This window comes from Lingula anatina, chromosome 8, assembly GCF_051362555.1.
Source record: "Lingula anatina isolate TDL-2025a chromosome 8, LinAna3.0, whole genome shotgun sequence".
NCBI classification, from domain to species: domain Eukaryota; kingdom Metazoa; phylum Brachiopoda; class Lingulata; order Lingulida; family Lingulidae; genus Lingula; species Lingula anatina.
The window spans coordinates 9,638,065-9,659,899 of NC_141774.1; the positions used below are offsets into that span (position 1 = coordinate 9,638,065).

Consider the following 21,835-nt stretch of genomic DNA (forward strand, 5'->3'; position numbering starts at 1 on the left):
AACATGCATATGTTTCCATCTTTAAGCATTGTTTGTCCTCAGTTAATTTGCAGACATGTTTCTTTTTCATATGTAATATTTTCATCTAATATTTCCGTTTGTTACGTTGTACTAAATCATTTTCGCCCGGTAAACCGTAACTTCCGTGACGTTTTTAAAGTAGATACAAGTAATAGAAAAGGCTTTAATGCTTATGAATGAACTTTCTGTGCTTTTCTGTAACTCGCGATACATGTATTTTAAGAAAATATTGCCATTTATCCATAATAAATAATTCGTACACACCATACAGATTGCCACACATAAAAGTCAAGATGTCACATTTAAAAGCCAAGCCTCAGTAACGGTCCAAATTTCTAGAAAAAATTACGTTAGAAAGTTCGAACCCTGATTTCTTCTGGGAAAAGATAAACTTAAAAAATCAATTTAACTACTAGTAAAAAGATCAGCACACCTGACCACAGGCCCTTAAGCATGGGAAAGTATCCATCCAACTAGTTCAATCATATGTTTAAAGGCGAATTTTGGATAAGATTTGAAATCATTCTCAAGAAACAAGAATAAAAGACCAGTTTTTGTTGGAGGAGCAAACATTGAGGAAATTTGAATTCTAAAAACGCATCAATCAATATATTTTGAGGGATTTGTGTCTAGTAATGGTATATATGCATGTACTACACTGTGTCACGGTAAACGTCATTTCGTTTTTAGTGTCTGAAAATCAAGCAAAACACCTTTTCTGACCATTTGCCAGTTTTGGCCAATTTCAAATATACAGTATAATATACATTTAATGTACATATATAATATCATAATGTAACAGTTCTCGTATCTGTATCATTATAAATAACGCTCCCAAAGTTCGCTTTATCTTAAAAAAAAAAAAACATCCAAACAGGCATGGTAACACTTCACTTGTAACGAAATTGCAAATTTTCACTTGCACATGCGACATGTGCCTGCTGATTGATTAAGGACTATATCATTCTTAATTGACAGCACTTTATTCAAAACATCTCTCACAGCATTAAAACATGTCTGTTGGTTTCTAAAATATTCAAATTAGAATATTACAGGTTTTGTTTGCCTACAATTGGTACCACTTACTACCGTGATGTCTGCACATGATTCTTTACGATTGACAGAAACCCTAAGTATAACTGCAACACGTGTAGTAGTGACAAGTGAGAGTAGTCAGTGAGATGTGTTCGAGTCACATGACACAAAGGTATAAAGTTGAAATCCCGCCCTTACATTTTCAGTTTCAGCAACACGGGTCTACCGGGATCATATAGTTTTATGTTTTTATTAGTTTTCATTAAGCTTGCATTAGTTTCAGTTTTACTCGGTTCAAATGAACTTAATTTAGTTTCTGTTAACATTTATTCATGCAGTAAAAACATATACTCCAAGACAGTTTCCGAGTTGTAAACGGTACGGTCACGGCAACACTAAGGTATCAATAATATTTTCTTGTACTTACAAAATCTTAAAAAATTAATAAAGCATTTAACTTTAGACTTATAAACTGGCAGATGCTACCTAACCACCGTAACAAAAATAATACTGTTTTTACACGTGTATATTTCTTTAATGGAAGTAGTTGTGTGGGTAAAAAATTCTCTTGTTACTCTCTGAATATTCTTCCGAAAAATATAAAAAAAAAGTTTTTCAGTTTTGCAAAGTTCGTATTTATGCATTTCTCGTTTTGGAATTGGTACCGTTCATGGAATGGCCGTAAACAGCAATGCTTATGTAAGCGATATTGGTTTCATGGATTTTATTACGGTACTTTTGTAGAGAGGTATGTTTTCAAGGCAATAGTGGGATATATAGCGGTATAAGTAATTTGCATCAAACAACTTTAATCTTATTATGACAGTAGTTATACTTCATATGTCACCTTTAAAAATACACAAGGTTACACAGATGGGGATGTGGAAAACAGCTAGAAACAAACTCCCTTTGTATCCCCCACACTGTATCCCCCTAGCATTTATGTAATTGAAACCCTCAAACTTCTATAAAAATGACATCCATATTGAAATTGTTAATATTTCCCATGTTAAAATTTCGTTGGACATTAAGTATGTTAATTTGGGAACTTCAAATAAATTCATTGCGGAAAAATCACTTCTGTTGCAATTTGTTTAGCATGTACTAGTGTATATACGTATTATCTAATTCTGTTACCTGTTTTTAGAACGTGCTCAACTGGATAGACAACACACCACTTGTATTTTCGGACTGGTACCATCCAAACTATGACAAACTCTTCATAGAGGAACGCTTTCGAACTGCGGCTAAATATTCAAAATATGTTCTCAACGACTTTGCATTCATATCGAGATCAAATCTTCTCAACACTAGACATCCTGTTTATGATCATGGTATATCATGTGCAGCTATGGTTGTCACTAATCCGCACTACTCGTCCAACTGGATCATGATTCCTTGCCCGCAAGAATTCCATGCAGCCACTGTAATATGCGAATACCCAGGATACGCCAGGGAAAGCAGTGTGCGGCGACGGTCGTCGAAAACGACCAAAAATGGTACCTGTTCTGATTTTCAGTTTGAATGCGGAGACGGTACGTGTGTTGCTATAGATTCTAGGTGTGACGGACAAAAAGATTGCCTAGACGAAAGTGATGAAATTGTCGCCTGTCATCTACTTCATTTCGGGCGTTGTACGGACGGACATAATCTTCATTTGTCCCGATTCTGTGACAAAGTGACTGACTGCGCGGACAACTCAGACGAAATAGGTTGTATCTATCCACCATGTAACGCACATCAATTTCACTGTGGCAGTGGAGAATGCATTCAAATGAGCGAAAGATGCGACTTAATACCCCACTGTAAAGATGGTTCAGATGAAGCACAGTGCGCAAATGCCTACAGGAAGAAATTCTATTCTTGTTTTTCTGGTACAATTATCCAGTATTCACAGATACACGATGGCGTGGTAGACTGTCTAGGGCCCGTTGAAGAAGACGAGATAGATGACTGGTTGTTACAACAAACATCGATTAAGCACTGTGGGAATCAGTACAACAGGACGTGTCACAACCACACCTGCGACAAATATTCTTATCACGAAAAATCATTTTTCCTCGGTGAGCCTTTATCCGACCAAAGATACAGTAATACCCAGGTGTTCTATAAGAACGCGTCTTGCTTCTACGAAAGAAATAAGTATGACATATTAACAACCTGTAGGACTGGGAAGCACCTTGTCCAAAACGTGTCTCGCCCCATATTTGATTTGGACATTGACAATAGATCAATTATTTCTTTTGGCCCCAGAACGTCGCCATTATGCCACGGGTTCACATGTCCCAAAGATTTATATCACCAATGCCCATCGTCGTACTGCATACCTGCCAGATCAGTTTGTGACGGGGTCAAAGACTGTCACGATGGCAGTGATGAAATAGCATGTAACAGCTACTCCTGCCCAGGTATGTACAGATGTCGGGGACAGCATAATTGCTTGCCACAGAGTCAGGTGCGGGACGGAATCCCTCAGTGTAAACTGCGAGATGATGAAGTATTCTATGGTTTTCAGTGTCCACCCGAGTGCTTTTGTGACGGGTTTTCGGTAATTTGCCCTGGATCAGTATTCAAGAGGTCACCAAATTCTGATCAGAGTAGATTAACTGAGGCGCCTCTTATTATAGGAAGAGGTATGGTAAGGAGTCTCATATTAAAAGATAATCATATATCAGAGGTCACACTGGACAACTGCACGCGACTGTTATATCTTGACTTATCAAACAACTCACTGGTGGAAGTTCATAAAACTATGTTTCAAGACACTGTCAATCTACGCAGAGTTGATCTCTCAGAAAACAATATCCGCATCATCCGAAGTGGTGCATTTTCCAATATGATTTCTCTTCAAGTGCTGAACATAAGCAACAACCCAATTACTACTGTTCCGCGCCACTCTTTCCACAATCTTCCTGCTTTGCAGTATCTTGATCTGTCAGCTGGTCTACTACTTGTCCTGGACAACTGTTCGTTTTATAACGTCTCCGTTGGTGTTTTAAATATATCGAAAAACTTTGTCCAGACATTTAATGCATGGTTGTTCTGTGGTTGGCACAAAGTGAAGGCGATTGATCTGTCTGGAAACCCGTTGGAAGTTAAACAGGACGAGGCACCAAGTGATGTCGACATTTTAATTGCAGATACGTTCAGAGTCTGCTGCATGTATCCTCAATCAAATTTATGTCAGTCTCAAGTTGATTTTTTTGCGTCGTGTTCAGATATGTTTATGGATAAAGTAATTAAGTACTCGTATTTTGGTATGGCTCTTCTTTCTGTGGTGTCGTCGTTGGGATTACTAAAATCGTATTTTAGGCTTGAAGGACTGTTTCCGATGAAAGAAGTTGCTGTTGCATTGAATGTCATTGAAATGCAAACGATTATACCAGTTATGATAATATTTGTTAACAGTATGTGGATGACGGATACTTATTCCAACATATCTAATTCCTGGCGGAGGAGCCCATCGTGTCACGTTGCATCGTTTTTCTACATCTTTCCTCATGTTTGTGTTCCTTTAATAGTATTTTTTGCTGCTATACACGCGATTATATTACGGGCTGCTGGAATCGAAAAATCACATGTGTTAAAGTGCACAATGTGCGTTGGCATAATTATTGTCCTCACCGTGTCAGTAACATTTAGTGTTCTTTTGTCCATGGAGGTAGAAATCCATACTGGTACCTGTTATCCTTTCGTTTTAAGCAGTCTTATGACTGAAATACAGTATAATTCTTTAGGGCTTGAAATCACATATCTATCAATGTCTGTAATTTCTCTAACTACTTTCGAAGGAGTTTTTATGTATATGTTGGGTTCTCTGAGATCTCCGTCATCCCTAACTGATTTTCGCAGTATTTGCTGCTTTTTGGAAATTGCCTTATCCGATGCCATACGCTGGTTCCCGTTCACAGTGTCGTGTTTCTTGCATTTAAAGAACAATCCGGTGTCTGATTACGCTGCGCAGTGGGTGCAGTTAGTTATGCTTAACATGCGACCCGTCGTATGCGCCTTTATTCATATTTGTTTAGGGCCTTTGTGGAAGAAGGTTGAGCGTTTCTTTGTACAGGCAGGGGTTGGGTCAAATGGTCAACCGGCACTGGGGAGGCAAAGGGGGGGTCAAGAGATGAACAAGAGGATACGCGAATATAGAATAAATATGAACAATCCGTGTACACCAAAAAGATAAGTGTATTTTCTAAGATGCCTCGTTGTTCTTGGTGGTTTTCAATTTTATGCACCTAGTTTTAAAATCATATGGCAATTTTACGACAATCGTTTACTATCCAGTCAAGGTGACAGCCGTGCGTGGGCTCATCCTGTCGGTGTTCTGACTGATACTCCGAAATGCGATCTGACACACACCTTGAAAACGGGTAGTGTGGTCCGATATACCGTTTAATTCAGGATCCTTAGGTTCCGAGTCTGGTAGTTGGGTAGGCCTGTGCATATTACGCTGTATTGTTGCAATTGGAAAAAGAAGTAGTCATGATTCGAATATAGATACTATATACTCTATTCGTGACATTGATCTCTGTAAAATGTGTGCTAATACGCGTTAAAACATTTTCTGTCGTTTGAAAGAACAATTTAATTGATGTATATTTTATAAATGTTTAATATAACAATTTAATTGATGTTCATTTTATATTTTATGAAACTGTCTTTTAGAACCTTTTACATTAAAATGTAACACAAATTTTACTTGTAATTATTGTTGTTGATATTTCATGATAACTGGTCTCGTTTCTTTTGATTTACTGTATTATCTGAATGTAATTATATAATTATATAATTTTATATAACTGGAAATCTGAGGCTTAGGATAGGAAACAATGGAAAAAGCGTGCTGAGGCCTTTGTCCAACAGTGGAACACTATAGGCTCTAAATGATGATGATGATGAATTATATAATCATATTTAACGTTTATGCATTTTGTAAAGTACTATTTTAATGATGGACTTTAAGATATTGACAATGTTTAAAACATTACCGCTATAATCATTTACCAGTAAACCGTCAGTGTGCATTAATTATGTGTATAAAAAGTATCTTCATCAAGTTATTGTTTTACTTAATTTTCTATTTTTACCCCCACTTTTGCAGTGACACGCGTTTGTTCAAGGCATGCAATCACCACTAAAAGTGTATTTTTCAAACGATGCATTAATGAAACAAGTATACGTACTGGCACTTGAGATATTACAAGCTATAAGCTGCTGACGCCTTATGTTAGACCTGCAGTCCACACCCACTAAACGACTCGCAAGTCATGGTCTGAGGGGATCCAGAAACTTTTTTTTTACACTTGAGCTTGGGGATGAGCGGCTTAGACAATCGCTTCATAAAGAAAAATAAATAAGAAATAAAATAGCGCCGTCACTTTTCACTTTTAGTCCAACAGTAAAATGTAAAAAATAAGAGAAAAAAATAAATGTTCTCCATTACCCACCAATCATTGGAATCGCCATCTCGAGGAATCGTAACATTGCAACGGTAAGATCATCCAACTGTTGTTGCACGGAACTAAATGCGCTGCCCGGACTATAATGATTCAGCCAATCAAATTTCTAATTTCAAGAGGGGACCACTGGTGTGATTTTTTTTTTTCAGAAATCGAAGGAGAGGAGGGGGTCAGGACCCCCTGACACCCCCTAGATACGCCACGGCAGTTGTAGCTGGTAAGGCTAGGGCTGAGCTGGTTAGGGTCTACCTGCTTACTGATTGCACTCTCAATTTCCCACAATGCAGTTCGAGACCCCCCCCCCCTGAGGCACAACCGCAAAGTGAAGAATAATTTATAAGTGCTGATATTGCAATGAGGTCAAACAAAGAAAAATGTCACAGTAATATTCAACCATTTCGCTCGTAATTGAGATAGAGGTCGTAATAATGAACTATTGATCAAAATAATTTATTTAGCACAGGAACTTTTTGCAATGAAACGCTTTCTTACTACTAGCACGTCTTCTATAGAAACGGGTTTTATACAACACACTTTATGAATAAATACAAGTAAATGGATAAAACCCCTTATATTCGACACTATAATCATTTGCGTTTTCACATTACCCTATTTGCAAATTTTGCTTACTCATACCCTGCGCAGAGGGTGGATTAAAGATGACATTAAGCTATCTGACCTTGCAAAGACCCTGCAAATTTACCTCTAGTATAGGATAGATATTTAAATCTTGTCGTCCCACGTACCATGAGCAGTGCATCGCAGCGTCATCTTTTTAAGGATATTGTAACCCTTCATTTTCATACGGATGCCGGAAATGAGGTTTTTCCTGCATTTAATTATTCAATAATGCATGCATCTTTGTTCTGATTTAAGAAAATAAAAACCCTCGAAAATATATAACATCGGCTTATATTTTTTTTCGTTGCAATGCATAAGCAACTAAAAGCAACTCAAAGCTTTAATCGTCAATTTAACACCTTTCTATCTTGTGGTGATTGAGATAGCAATCTATATAGGGCGTAACTTCATCCTGAAAAAGAATTTATCACGAAGATTGGCAGAGTTGACCAGGAATGTTTAAGCTACAATCCTGTGGATTTAAGATGACATAAAGCTCTCTGACCTTGTCCGTTAAATCCTGCAAATTAACCTCTGGTATAGAATAGATATTTTAAACTTGTCTTCCCACGTGCCATAAGCAGTGCATCCCAGCGTCCTCTATTATTTAAATTTGCATGTGCTTCATTAGTGATCGTTTTATGAGTCATCTCTGAAGATGGTATCAATATTTTTCTACTCAAAGTTTACAATATCACAGCTTGGCTTTTTTCACCCGCAGAGCCCTCTTTCGCAATTCCTCGCGTAGAACTCTACGCAGGATTTTCCCACTAGCAGTCTTTGGAATTTCCTCAACAATCTCAACTCCGCCTCGAAGGCGCTTAATGGGGGCAGCTTTAGCTGAAATATATATTATATTGTACAAATACTATTTTAGAAGCTATATATAATACCCAACATAGACGGCTGAACAAATAAATATAAATGATTTTACAAACGCCATAGAAGTTCCACTTTTATAGAGATAGCAGCCTGTGAAACAACTTTGTAGATTATACATTACGAAATTACAAATAATCAAAACTTCCGCAATAAAAGTATTTAAGGAGAAGATGAAAAATGTTTATCAAAGTTACCTGCTAAAAAATTAGCAATCTCCGTTTCAGTGGCTCTTTGTCCCGGTTTGAGGACAATGAACGCCATGGGCAGCTCTCCGGCGTCTTCGTCAGGACGTCCAACTACCGCAGCGTCCGCTACGGCAGGGTGCGATAACAACAAGCCCTCTAGCTCTGCTGGTGCCAACTAACGGGTATAAAAGAATATAGTCACTATTTTAGTAGGTCAAATATGAGCACAGTAATTAGAAATGCTTTGATCTCGTTCTCAGTATTTCTCCTTTTAACTTAGCATTTAACGATTAAATAATCCATTATAAGGCACAGAATTACCTGGAACCCTTTGTATTTGATAAATTCTTTGATTCTGTCGATGACGTAAATGTTTTGGTCTTCGTCATAGTGGCCGATGTCACCTTAAATATTATTATTACAAGACGATAACATGTAATAACTTTATTATAAAAACGACATAAATAGAGGGAAAGAACATTGTTAAAATTAAGTAGAGAGTATTTGTCTGGTGTCATTATCTAAATGACTCGCTAGTGACATAAAATATCGTAAAATTTAATAAACACACGAAAAATGCTGTTCGACTACCCCAAACGAAGCAACGAAAAAGGTTGCTGCAGATACCGGCGCAGACAGCGAGTCCTGTGCTGAGCTACCTCCCTCACCTCATACTCTCAGACTTCCAAATGAATGTGACACGCGTTCTAACACGACTTCTTTGGGAGTAAATACCAATATATTGGGCTGTAGTGTGCGTCGGGAAGATATAACACCCTCCCCCATCACGGCCCTACAGAAAGTTGCTAAGGTAACTTACCACTGTGAAACCACCCCTCCTTATCAATGGCGGCAGCCGTGGCTTCGGGATTGTTCAGGTAGCCTTTGAAGATTTGACATCCGCGGAAGCAAAGCTCGCCATCTTGGTTTGGACCGAGTTCCTCTCCGGATTGCGGGTCTAAAACCTGAGGGAGAATTAATTGTCAAAAGAGAAGTGTACTTATTAACTTTTCTTTCTTTGCTATAATTTATTTTACAAAAAGAAATCAATTAAAAAGCAACATTTCTGGCAGGTTATCATTCCACACGTGGACTACGTCACTGATATCAAAGCAAGGGCGGCGAAATGCAGTGCAGTAATCATCTGCACAAACTTTTCACCAATAAACATGTATTTTGTTCGCAGAGTGGGGGGTGGGTAGGAGTAGTTAAAAGCTTTTTGTTCGGTATTCCGCGTCCACCCTCTGTAAACCACCTTAATAGTAACTTCTTTTTTATGTTAAGTCACGTGCGTGTGTGTGTAAGAGAGAGAGAGAGAGATTCACCTTACACTCTGTGCTTGCAACCAAAAGACCGACAGAACCGGACCGAAACGATCGCACGTCTGATTGAGGCAAGGAACAGGCCGGGCTGGCTTCTGTCGCACCATACCCTAAATTTATAGATAAGTACATTCTTAGTATATATATTAGGATGTATGTAGGTCTTTTAACTTAAAAGTTACACATACACAGCATATATCGACCTCACTGATTTACTCAAAGCATTGTATAGTACAGCTGCATACTTAGTTGCTTTTATACACATAGAAGGACCGGGGCTAATTGGAACCCAGGGTAAGTTGCCCCCCCCCCCCCCCCCCCATCAATTTATGACAAAGTGACTATGGGGTAAAAGAATTGATCACATCATTTTGTAAAGTGACCGTATCCAATAGTGCTAAGAAAGCGTCGGCAGTGAGTCTAAATGAAATAATTTAGCATCTTAAAGTACCTTTATTAAAGAGACTTGATGGGGAGCCAACTTACCCCTGGGTCCAACTAGCTCCGGTCTCCCCTACTCCCTACTTGTCCTATCATGGTAATATGCTATCCAAGACACTGCGTGAGTTAGAGTAAAATTCCAGTTAAATGTCATGCACGCCAATACTGTTTATACGTGCATCTTTAATTTGGCAAACAATAGAAAAGCACTCAGAAAGCACATACTTCAAGCAATTCAGCGCAATTCTCATTATAAATTGACAAATGACAAAATTAATCGATTCTTAGTTAGCCCATTTCTGACCCATCCCAAAAATTTTATAAAAATTCGCCAATAGCTTCTTAAGTTCACAGTTCACTAACAAAGCAGCAAAGAAGAAAACATAACTTTCTTGTTGGCGGTGGTAAATAAAATGGGACGTCTAGGCTATTGCTAGTTTGTATGATTCCGTAGAGAATGGCATCAAATCAATGAAATAACAGTGCGTTTCAACAGTGAACTGCACAACAACTTGTGAGATTTAAAAAACAGGAATATTTAATAGTTTTGAATAATAAAGTAGGGTATAAAAAACAATACCTTGTACAACTTTGCATGTCCTAAGACGCGATTCCAGTTTCTGTTCAATATCTTTGCCCAATGGCGCAGCCCCTGACATAATTACTTCGACACAGGAGAGGTCGTATTTGTCAACCAGTGGGTGTTTAGTTAGCATCACGGCTATGGGAGGAACCACTAGTAGGTAGCGGATCTATGTATACAGAGTATAACTGAATAGATGGTTGACGTTATTTCCTGGCATTTTGGGGTCGCAGCCCAAATGAGTGTGAGCAGCGTTGATAACGACACACATTTTTGATAATCAATGTGAAAATAATTATTTAAGAATTAAATTTTTGTTTCCAAACGGAGTTGATAAATCTACCCGAGAGAGAGAAAGAGAGAGAGGTGAGGCAAAGATACCTTATATTTTTCGATGCAAGCAAGAAATGTTTCAAAATCGAATTTCTGCATGCAAACAACTTTTTGTCGGGTTTTCAAACCACCAAAGAGAATAAGTATCAGTCCAAAGACGTGAAAGAAAGGCACGAATCCTAGAAAACCGTCGACTCCCGGGCGTCCATAGGACAAGAAATCTCTGAAAACGTATAATGTGTCATAAATATATGTGGCGGTAAAGAATATATGTACGTGTGGGATGTACAATTTTTGTAAGTAAAAATACCAAAGACAGCTTGGGATGTACAATTTTGGTAAGTTAAAGTACCAAATACAGCATGTATTCCAAAATTACTCTACAATAATAGGAAAGAAAAGAAAAATACAAAAGTCCTCAGAAGCATTTGAAAATTCATGGATGGCTGAAATTTTTGAATGCCAGCGAGAGAGCGAGCAAGCACAGAAAGCCAGAATGAGGAAGAGAAAAAATAGACCCTTACAATTGTAACATTGCATTTACCTAGAATACAAACATTGACAATCTAATTGCCTTTTAATTGCCCCTTACTTCATTTGTACAAGATTCCCCACTATGTTACGATGGGTGAGCATGACGCCTTTAGGTAGGCCTGTCGTGCCACTGGAAAAGAGGATGATAGCGACCTCTTGCGATGAGATATTTACGCCATTGGGAAAGGCATAGCCGTCGTCTCGAAGCAAGTCGTCGACTGTCTTACATCCGGGGGCGTTTCCGAATACGTAAACATTCTTGAAAGTAAGTTATGTATTTGTCTTGAAATAGTTATTTACAAACATTAATTGCTTTGACTAGAACGCAGATTTAGATTTCCACTGACAATTAGGTCATGCATGTGCTCAATATAGGTAGCGTAACTGGTTGCCAATTAAAGATTTAATAAGACTTCAAGTATCATTTCCCCTTTACTCCCCATTTCTCTTTTGATATTTATCTTATTTTTATCTTATAATAATCTAGTTTTCGGTAGCCCACTAAACTTTGTAGGAAAGCCAAAATTTCACAAAAATTATCAAAAATTAAAAATAGAAAACATTTATGTTTGTATGTACCTTAATTCCATTTTCTGAAGCAGCTTGCAGTGCTTTCTCTGCGGTTTCTGATGCAGCCATTAAATACTGTGGTCTGACAATCTGGAGTTGCTTACTAAGTTCATCTTACCATGAAAAATTAAAAATGACATCCATAATTTAGAGATACTTGGGCCGCAAAATTTTTGCGACTAAATGAAAAGAACAGAAAACGTATAAAAAGACCAAAAACGCAAAACCCTCATCCAGGCGTAAATCATTTTTTAAAATACAGATATATAAATTTTCACCAGTGTAAATTCACTAATTACACGGAATTAATGGTAATATTTGAACGGCTTATTTATTTATTTATTTATTTATTTATTTATTTATTATTATTATTTTTGGCCTAAAGTGGTGTTAAATTGAAAATATTCACATCATTATTCATCATACATATCACATACAGTATATTCATCGTCTCACCCGTTGTGTATGTAGGGTTGCTAGTGGTGATGACCCCTCCGACCGAGAGAACCCCCAACACGATAAAACCATACTCGGGGGAGTTCGAACTGTACATGCACACTACTTCCCCCTTCTTGAAACCCAACCGAGTGAGCGCGCTGCCGATTCTGCGCACTTTGTCCTTGACGTCAGCAAACGTAAACCTCGTATCGGTCTTGGCGTCAACCTTCATGTAGAGAATGAGGATATTATAAAGTAAAGTAAAATATGGTGTTTTCCATTTGTAGAGAACAGCGTTTGACTGCAAAGCGAAGGAGAGGTCAAACCCTCTTCATCATTCCTGCAAAACAAAAAGAAAGAAAGAAAATGGATCCACTTCCTTCATAAATAACATTTTGAGTAGGCGCGGAATTAAAATAAATGTTATGTTCTGTCGCTACAAATGCGCAGTTTTCCTGATGTGGAGAAGACCTGAAGTATGCTGATATGGAAATAGATTCAACATAAAAAAATGCACTACTAGGCTCAGCGTATTGATATAAAGGTGGCATTTGTCTCCTCCTTTGCTGGAGACAATGTTTATTGCGATGCGATATGTACATGTTCACGACAGAAACATTAAAAACCCTTAACCTCATTTTCCGCTCAGATTCGTCGCCTAAAACTCACAATTCAAGCGATTCGTTCCACTTCATGAACTCGGTACTAGTAATCGCTTACCAGGGCTTGCATGAGGTGAAATGAATAAAGATGAACATATGCCCCTAGTTTTCGAAACCCCTGGCAATATTAGCAACAGTGCATAAACATGCACTTAAACGTGACTACGTCATCTTAACTCCAAACGCATTCACTTTCTCTCGCGTCACACAGGCTTGGGCGTTAGGCAGAATTTCCATTGACGACATACTTTTTTTAAGTACTGCTAGTACATGAAGCTAAAGATACACAAATATCTAAGTCATTGCGATAGGTAGGCTACTGTAATGCCGCCTGTAAAGTAATGTTTGACCTAAATAAGTGAAGTTCTTTGTAATCTGACCTAAAACATGTAAACACAATTGTGTACCTGATATTATTAAATAACACAGCACATTTAGAGCATCTATTCCTTCTGCTATTACCCAAATTACCTATCTAATGGATATTTTGGAGAGAGAGAGAGAGAGAGAGAGAGAGAGATTACCAGGGCCACGCAGTCTGCATACAGATCTATATTATCCAGTAAATATGTCACCACATCCACCTCGGGTACCGTGATTTCAGGCAGTCTGCTACGGATTCCCATCGTCTCTTCTCCAGTTCACAATACCAACACAGCTTACAAGACGTCTTCACAATGAATCCTTCACAATGACACTTGATAAATTCCGGACTAACATGTATATATGCTCGTCGTCTGTATTCGCTACCAGTATTAATCAAACGAACCAACTTTATACACGATTCGGTGTCATATTTCTGGTGACCCTATGGCTATTTTTAAAGTAACATTAGCTTAACATCGGAAAACAAGCATGAACAAGGGCTGACATAATGACGGGTTTACCTCACTGTATGTAGGGTTGCTAGTGGTGATGATTCCTCCGACCGAGAGAACCCCCACCACGATTAAAGCATACTCGGGGGAGTTCGAACTGTACATGCACACGATGTCCCCCTTCTTGAACCCCAACGGCGTGAACGCGCTGCCGATTCTCCGCACTTTGTCCTTGAAGTCAGCAAACGTAAATCTCGTTTCATTCTTGGCGTCAACCTATATGTAGAGTATGAGGGTGTTTAAGGCAAGACAAAATATGACACTATTCATTTGCAGAGAAAAGTATTTGACAACAAAGCGAGGGAGGGGATAAACCAAATCGTTTTTCGACATTCGTCATTCTTGAAAAATGAAAAAAGAAAATAAACTTGGTATCAAGGTCTAATACCCCATTTTAAGTTCAATTTCACTGAAATATTATGAAATTTCCCTTAAAGGTTTGTACTATTCCAATCAACAGAATACCAATGTTAATGAGGTCAACATAAAGAAATGCACTACTGGTAATATGCAACCACCCCACCATTTTGATATAAAGGTAGATTCATATCAAATCACTGTATAGATCTTTAAGAAGTAAATAAGTTATAATACTTAGACTACTAATATTTTAAATCCCTGAAGAAGGCCTAGGGGCCGAATGCTCGGATTACAAATTACATCTTCATAGTAGATCTTCATAGTTGCATCAGTGTTATAACTTATTTACTAATTTAAAGATAGCATTTAATACCCATTTGCTGGAGAGAATATTAATTGCAGTTGTACATGTTAACAACAGAAACATAAAAAAAACCTTAACCTCACACTTTGCTCAGATGTGTGGTCTGCATACAGATATAAATATCCAGTATAGTAAATATGTGGCCACATCCACCTCGGGTGCCGTGATTTCAGGCAGCCTGCTACGAATTCCCATCGTCTCTTCAGTTCACAATACAAACACAGCTTATAAGACGTCCTCACAACAGTATACCAGTGCGTGTGTCGTCTGTAATCGCGACTTCTATTCTTCAAACGAACCAACTTTATACAACTTACATGATTTGGTAATTTGGTAATAAATCAAATTTTTTTGACGGCCCAATTGCTATTTTTAAAGTACCACTATTTTAATACGTGGGTAGGTAAATAAAAAATCTTTGAAAAGGTGTATTTCTAAAAGGAAATTTGATGCTGAACACAGATCTGACAACCATTTATTTTTGCAATTATCAGGTCGGTAAATTTGACAATTTTCAAAATGGCAGACAAAAGGCTCTACCAAGAGTTCCATCAACAACATTTAAAGGCACTACAGTGTGCCGTATGTCTTTTCTTATTTTTTAGGGGCTGTAGCATCCATTTCTGATGTAACTACTGCGATTGGTTCATTTCAGAGTGAGTTCAGTTACTGGTAATTATATGTATACATGTACATATAACATGTGCAACAAGAGTTCAGCTAGTTTGAAAGTACTTCACAACTGAATCGATATTATGAGCCTTTTTCCCCAAAGCGGTGTTCAACAGGTATATATCTCCACGCCCAGCTGTTGGATTAATCTGCCTGTTGCTAATATTGTCCACTCTTTGTACTGTATAAGGGGAATGTGCGTTAGGTTTATGTGCGTTCAGTTTGATAGGGGAGTTGAGTGATCCGCTCCACATATAAAAGAACAGACCATGGGTGTTTCTGCTTGATAGGGAAAATTTTAATTTTCCTAGAGTTGTCAACATTTACTCCTAGTCGACAAGGCGTGCCACGCACAGTGCAGAACCACAAAATAATTGCGATCCACTCGTGACTCGGTTCTAGGTTTCTTGTTTTTAAGTCACTCGTTACAGAAAAGGAGAAAGTGGCGGTGCCGAGAGCAGTCCATGGTCATATGTCCATGCTTTATTAATAATCGTTTTATGTGTCACCTCTAAAGATTGTGACAATTAAAAAAAACAAAGTTTACAATATCATAGCTAGGGTTTTTTCAGCTGCAGTGCCCTCTTTCGCAATTCTTCGCGTAGAACTCTACGCAGGATTTTCCCGCTTGCAGTCTTTGGAATATCCTGGACAACCTCAACTCCGCCTCGAAGGCGCTTAATCGGGGCAACTTTGGCTGAAATATATATTATAGTTTACAAATGCCATATAAGACACCATATATAATACCCAACATAGACGGCTCAACACATAAATGAAAAAAAAACTATAAATGTTTTTACAAAAGCCAAAGTAGTTCCACTTTTATATAGATAACCACTTTATAGATTATACATAACAAAATTACAAAAAAAAAAATAATAATAATAACTTTCGTAACAAAAGTAAGTAAGGAGAAGAAGAAAAATGTTTATCAAAGTTACCTGCTAAAAAATTAGCAATCTCCGTTTCAGTGGCTGTCTGTCCCGGTTTGAGGACTATGAACGCCATGGGCAGCTCTCCGGCGTCTTCGTCAGGACGTCCAACTACTGCAGCGTCCGCGACGGCATGGTGCGTTAACAACAAGTCCTCTAGCTCTGCTGGTGCCACCTAGCGGGTATAAAAGATATAGTCACAATTTTAGTAGGTTAAATATGAGCTTGGTAATTAGAAATGCTTTCGATCTCGATCTCGGTCTCAGTATTCTCCTTTTTAACTTAACAATTTCTAATGAATAACCCTTTATAAGGTGCAGAATTACCTGGAACCCTTTGTATTTGATGAATTCTTTGATTCTGTCGATAACGTAAATGTTCTGGTCTTCGTCATAGTGGCCAATGTCACCTTAAATATTATTATTATTACAGAACCATAACATGTATAATAACAAGAGGAAGAAAATCGGATCTAATACATTTATTATTAAAACGATATAAATACTGATTGTTTGCTGAAAATTAATGTCCATTTAATGAAAAACAAAACGGAACTTTTCTAGAGTTTTTGTCTGATGTATTTTTCTAAATAGCTCTGTTGTGAGATAACACATCGTTAAATTTATATACACATGAAAAAATGCAGTTCGACTACCCCAACGAGGCAACGAAAGCGGTTGCTGCAAATACCGGCGCAGACGGCAAGTCAAGTGCTGAGCTACCTCCCTCAACTCATGCACTCAGATTTCCAAATGAATGTGACACGCGTTCTTACCCGACTTCTCAGGGAGTAAATACCAGTATATTAGGCCTTAGTGCATCGGGCAGATATAACACCCTCCCCACGACCCTACAGAAAGTTGTTGAGATAACTTACCCACCCCTCCTCATCAATGGCGGCATCCGTGGCTTCGGGATTGTTCAGGTAGCCTCTGAAGATTTGACATCCGCGGAAGCAAAGTTCACCATCTTCGTTTGGGCCGAGTTCCCTTCCGGATTGCGGGTCTAAAACCTGAGGGAAAAAATCACTTGTCAAACGAAAATGTAATTATTAACCTTTTTTGCTATGATTTATTTCACAAAAAGATCAATTAAAAAAGCAACATTTCTGGTCGGTTATCTTTCCATACGTGGACTACGTCACTGATATCAAAGCAAGAGCGGCGAAATGCAATCCATTAATTATCTGCACAAACTTTTCTCCAATAAACATGTATTTTGTTCACAGAGGGAGGGTAAGAGTAGTTAAAAGTTTTTTTGTTCCGTATTCCGTGTTCCTCCTCAGTAAACCACCTTACTAGTAACTTCTTTTTTATGTCAAGCTACGTGCGTGTGTGTGTGTAAGAGAGAGAGAGAGAGAGAGAGAAGAGAGAGAGAGAACTTTCTCTAGCAAGGACGCAATGACAGTGGACGCAAACATTCACCTTACACTCCGTGCTTGCAACCAAAACGCCGACAGAACCGGACCGAAACGTTCGCACGTCTGGCGGAGGCAAGGAACAGGACGGGCTGGCTTCTGTCGCACCGTATCCTAAATTTATAGATAAGTACATACCTAGTGCTTGTGCTTGTTTGCTATACTCTGGTGTACACATGGTATTATGTTACTGAAGACACTCCGGATCCGTGAGTTAGAGTAAAATTCCAGTAAAATTCCATGCACGCCAGTACTATTTATACGTGCACCTCTAATTTCATGTGGCAAAAAATAGAAAAGCACTCAATAACCACATGCTTCAAGCAATGCAGTGCAATTTTCACTATAAGTTGACGAGTGGCAAAATTAATCAAGTCAGCCTAAAACTTTATAAAATTTGTCAATAGCTTCTTAAGTTACACAGTTCACATGGAAAGACAAAAAATAAGCTGTTGGCGGTGGAAAATAAAATGGGACACTTAAGCTATTACAAGTTTGTATGATACCGTACAGAATGGCATCAAATCGATGAAATAACGGTGCGTTTCAATAGTGAACTGCACAACAACATGTGAGAGTTAAAAACCGGAATATTTAATAGTTTTGAATAATAAAGTAGTATATAAAAAACAATACCTTGTACAACTTTACATGTCTTCAGACGCGATTCCAGTTTCTGTTCAATATCTTTGCCCAATGGCGCAGCCCCGGACATAATTACTTCGACACAGGAGAGGTCGTATTTGTCAACCAATGGGTGTTTGGCTAGCATCACGGCTATGGGAGGAACCACTAACAGGTAGCGGGTCTAGGAAGACAGAGTATAAGTGAATAGGTTCAGTACGTCTTTTCACTTTACTGAACTCGAAATGGTTGACGTCATTTCCTGGCATTTTGGAATCGCAGCCCAAATGAGTGCGAGCAGCGTTGGTGACGACATACAATTTTGATGATCAATATGAAAATAATTATTTAAGAATAAAAAATTTCTAATTGGAAACCGAGTTGATAAATCTACCAGACAGAATGAGAGAGAGAGAGAGAGAGAGAGAGGTGAGGCAAACTTACACTGTATTTTTCGATGCAAGCAAGAAATGTTTCAAAATCGAATTTCTGCATGCAAACAACTTTTTGTCGGCTTTTAAAACCACCAAAGAGAATAAGTAACATCCCAAAGACGTGAAAGAAAGGTAAGAATCCTAGAAAACCGTCGACTCCAGGGCGCCCATAGGACAAGAAATATCTGAAAACGTATAATGTTACATAAATATATGTAGCGGTAACAAATACCTTTGGGATATACAATTTTTGTAAGTATCAAAGACAGCGGGTACTCGCAAATTTCTTTACAATATAGAAAGAAAAGAAAAATACAATAATCCTAAGAAGCATTTGAAAATTCATGGACGGCTGAAAAAAATAGAATGCCAGCGAGAGAGCAGGCAAGCAAAGAAAGCTAGAAAGTGGATGAGAGAGACATACACCCTGACAATTGTAACATAACATTAAACTAGAAAACAATTATTGATAATATAATCACTTTTAATTGCCCCTTACTTCATTTGTACAAGATTCCCCACTATGTTACGATGGGTGAGCATGACGCCTTTGGGTAGGCCTGTCGTGCCACTGGAAAAGGGTATAATAGCGACCTCATGCGGCGAGATCTTTACGTCACTGGGGAAGGCATGGCCGTCGTCTCGAAGCAAGTTATCAACTGACGTACATCCGGGGGCGTGTCCGAATACGTAAACATTCTTAAAGAAAATAATATAATTGTCTAGAAAAAATTAGTTACAAACGCAAATTGCTTTGAATAGAACGCAAATTTAGATCTCTGCTGACAATTTGGTCTTGTATGTACCCAATACTGATTACCAATTTAAGTTAAAAGACTTTAAGCGTCCTTTTAAGTTAACTACCCTTTTCTCTTTAGACGATTATTTTTTTACCTTATATTAATCTAAATTTCAATTAAACATCGCCCTTGACCTTTATAGAAAAGTCAAAACTTCACAAAAAAATTGACACTTAGCAGAGAACTTTACGTACCTTAATTTCATTTTCTGAGGCAGCTTGCAGGGCTTTCTCTGCGGTTTCTGGTGCAGCCATTAAATACTGTGGTCTGACAATCTGGAGTTGCTTACTTAGTTCATCTTACCATGAAAAATTAAAAATGACATCCATAATTTAGAGATACTTGGGCCGCCAAATTTTTGCGACTTAATGAAAAGAACAGAAAATCTGAAAAAAAAAATCCAAGACCAAAATCGCAACAACCTCTAGTCGTAGGCCTACGTTTTTAACACAGATGTAAAAAATTTAATCATTTTAAATTCCCCAATCACACGGAATTAATGGTAGGACCTAATAGTTGAATGATATATATATATATATATATATATATATATATATATATATATATATATATATATATATATTTTATAACAAAAAGTGGCGTTTATTGTTAAATATGCACACCCTATACTCACCCTTGGTATATGTAGGGTTGCTAGTGGTGATGACCCCTCCGACTGAGAGAACCCCCATCACGATTAAAGCGTACTCGGGGGAGTTCGAACTGTACATGCACACTACTTCCCCCATTTTGAACCCCAACCGCGTGAGCGCGCTGCCGATTCTGCGCACATTGTCCTTGACGTCAGCAAACGTGAATCTCGTATCCTTCTTGGCGTCAACCTTCATGCAGAAAATGAGGGTGTTATGAGGCAAAATGCGATGCGATGCGATGTGTACGTGTTCACGACAGGAACATTAAAAACCCTTAACCTCACATTCTGCTAAGATTTGTCATTTGGCAGAATTTCCACTGACGACATACTTTTTTTAAGTACTACTAGTACATGTAGCTAAAGATACATAAAAATCTAAGCCATTGCGACAGGTAGGCCTACTGTAACAATATATGACCTAAATTAGTGAAGTTTTTTTATAATCTGACTAAAACCATGTAAACAAAATTGTGCTCTTCATATTATTAAATAATGCAGCACATTTAGAGTAGCTGTTCCTTCTGCTATTACCTAAATTCCCAAGCTAATGGATAATTTGTGTGAGAGAGAAGTGCGGGGCGACAGAGAGAGAGGGAGAGAGAGAGAGAGAGATTACCAAGGCCACGCAGTCTGCATACAGATCTATATTATCCAGTAAATATGTCGCCACATCCACCTCGGGTACCGTGATTTCAGGCAGCCTGCTACGAATTCCCATCGTCTCTTCAGTTCACAATAATAATAAAAAAAAAAAAAAAAACAACAGCTTACAAGACGTTTCCACAATAAATCCTTCACAATGACACTTGATCAGCAGCCGGACTCACATGTGAATATGTTCGTCGTCTGTATTCGTGACTTCTATTCTTCAAACCACCCAGCTTTATACACGATTCGGTGTCATATTCTTGGTGACCCTATTCCTATTTTTAAAGAAACATTAACTTAATACTGGAAAACAACCATGAACAAGGGCTGACATAACCTAGTGACAGATTTACCCCACTGCTTTATTTTGTTCTTTTTGATGTAATGAAAAATGTCTTGGGTCCAACAGAAAAAAAAACATCAGCTTTGTTTTTTAACGTAAGTTACAATATATCATTTTTTCTTTATAAACAGCTTTATTTAGCTTAACTCAGTGAAATAACATGCGCCACTCCATTATGTCAATGTCCTTACATCACCTGTAGGTGACGAAGCTCTGATGACTCTTGCTCTCGGCTGACTTCTTGGCCTCGCATCACCCCATACTAAGTCGCTTACGGGTCATTCCGCAAAACATCAAACAAACAAACAAACAAAAAATATTGTGAGCATTCGAGTCATGTCAGTGACACGCACATTTGTGCAATATTTGCACAAACCATGCTTGACCTTTCGTTTGCTCTATTTCATACTACATTACCCTCTTATTAGGAAGCAGTGACGGATTTAGAGGGGGGGCAGGGGGTCCTGACCCCCCCCCCCCCCCACCCCCGTTCGGTTTCTGAAAATATATTACATCAATATTCCCCTCTTGAAATTAGAATTTTGACTAGCTAAATCATAGTTCTAAACCGTACCAAAGGGCACTGTTTGCTCTCAAAAACACCACAAATTTTTCG

At 38.2% G+C, this 21,835-nt stretch overlaps 2 protein-coding genes across 5 annotated transcripts; both read right to left on the bottom strand.

The window, feature by feature from the left end:
* Positions 1 to 6,947: 6,947 nt before the first annotated feature.
* LOC106156286 (uncharacterized) lies at positions 6,948 to 20,975 on the bottom strand. 4 transcript variants are annotated; one of them, XM_086994496.1, is made up of 11 exons: positions 20,845 to 20,975; positions 20,208 to 20,415; positions 19,768 to 19,871; positions 19,273 to 19,472; positions 18,784 to 18,958; positions 18,352 to 18,523; positions 9,532 to 9,638; positions 9,027 to 9,171; positions 8,528 to 8,610; positions 8,216 to 8,381; positions 6,948 to 7,979 (listed from the first exon to the last, which is right to left on the bottom strand). In XM_086994496.1, exons 1-11 carry the CDS (start codon positions 20,944 to 20,946, stop codon positions 7,834 to 7,836), a joined length of 1,608 nt encoding a protein of 535 aa, XP_086850622.1. In that variant the 5' UTR covers positions 20,947 to 20,975; the 3' UTR covers positions 6,948 to 7,833. The 4 variants fall into 4 exon arrangements, with proteins under 4 accessions (XP_086850622.1, XP_086850623.1, XP_086850621.1 ...); XM_086994497.1 differs by lacking the exon at positions 9,532 to 9,638 and adding an exon at positions 17,723 to 17,829; XM_086994495.1 differs by lacking the exons at positions 18,352 to 18,523; positions 18,784 to 18,958; positions 19,273 to 19,472; ... (1 more) ...; positions 20,208 to 20,415; positions 20,845 to 20,975 and adding exons at positions 10,550 to 10,721; positions 10,934 to 11,108; positions 11,478 to 11,677; ... (1 more) ...; positions 12,446 to 12,653; positions 13,614 to 13,964.
* On the bottom strand, positions 15,149 to 16,733 carry LOC106156287 (uncharacterized). Its single transcript, XM_086994499.1, has 3 exons — positions 16,625 to 16,733; positions 16,308 to 16,473; positions 15,149 to 16,060 (listed from the first exon to the last, which is right to left on the bottom strand). Exons 2-3 carry the CDS (start codon positions 16,372 to 16,374, stop codon positions 15,921 to 15,923), a joined length of 207 nt encoding a protein of 68 aa, XP_086850625.1. The 5' UTR covers positions 16,375 to 16,473; positions 16,625 to 16,733; the 3' UTR covers positions 15,149 to 15,920.
* Positions 20,976 to 21,835: the final 860 nt, after the last annotated feature.

Bases quoted from the DNA above. Each gene is read 5' to 3' on its own strand.
- LOC106156286 (XM_086994496.1), bottom strand. From the start codon at position 20,946: ATGGGAATTCGTAGCAGGCTGCCTGAAATCACGGTACCCGAGGTGGAT. The intron at 18,959-19,272 runs GTAAGGGGCAAT...ATACGTTTTCAG, and splicing joins GGGAATCTTGTACAAATGAA to ATATTTCTTGTCCTATGGGC. The intron at 7,980-8,215 runs GTAACTTTGATA...TATATATTTCAG, and splicing joins GATTGCTAATTTTTTAGCAG to CTAAAGCTGCCCCCATTAAG.
- LOC106156287 (XM_086994499.1), bottom strand. From the start codon at position 16,374: ATGGCGTTCATAGTCCTCAAACCGGGACAGACAGCCACTGAAACGGAG. The intron at 16,061-16,307 runs GTAACTTTGATA...TATATATTTCAG, and splicing joins GATTGCTAATTTTTTAGCAG to CCAAAGTTGCCCCGATTAAG.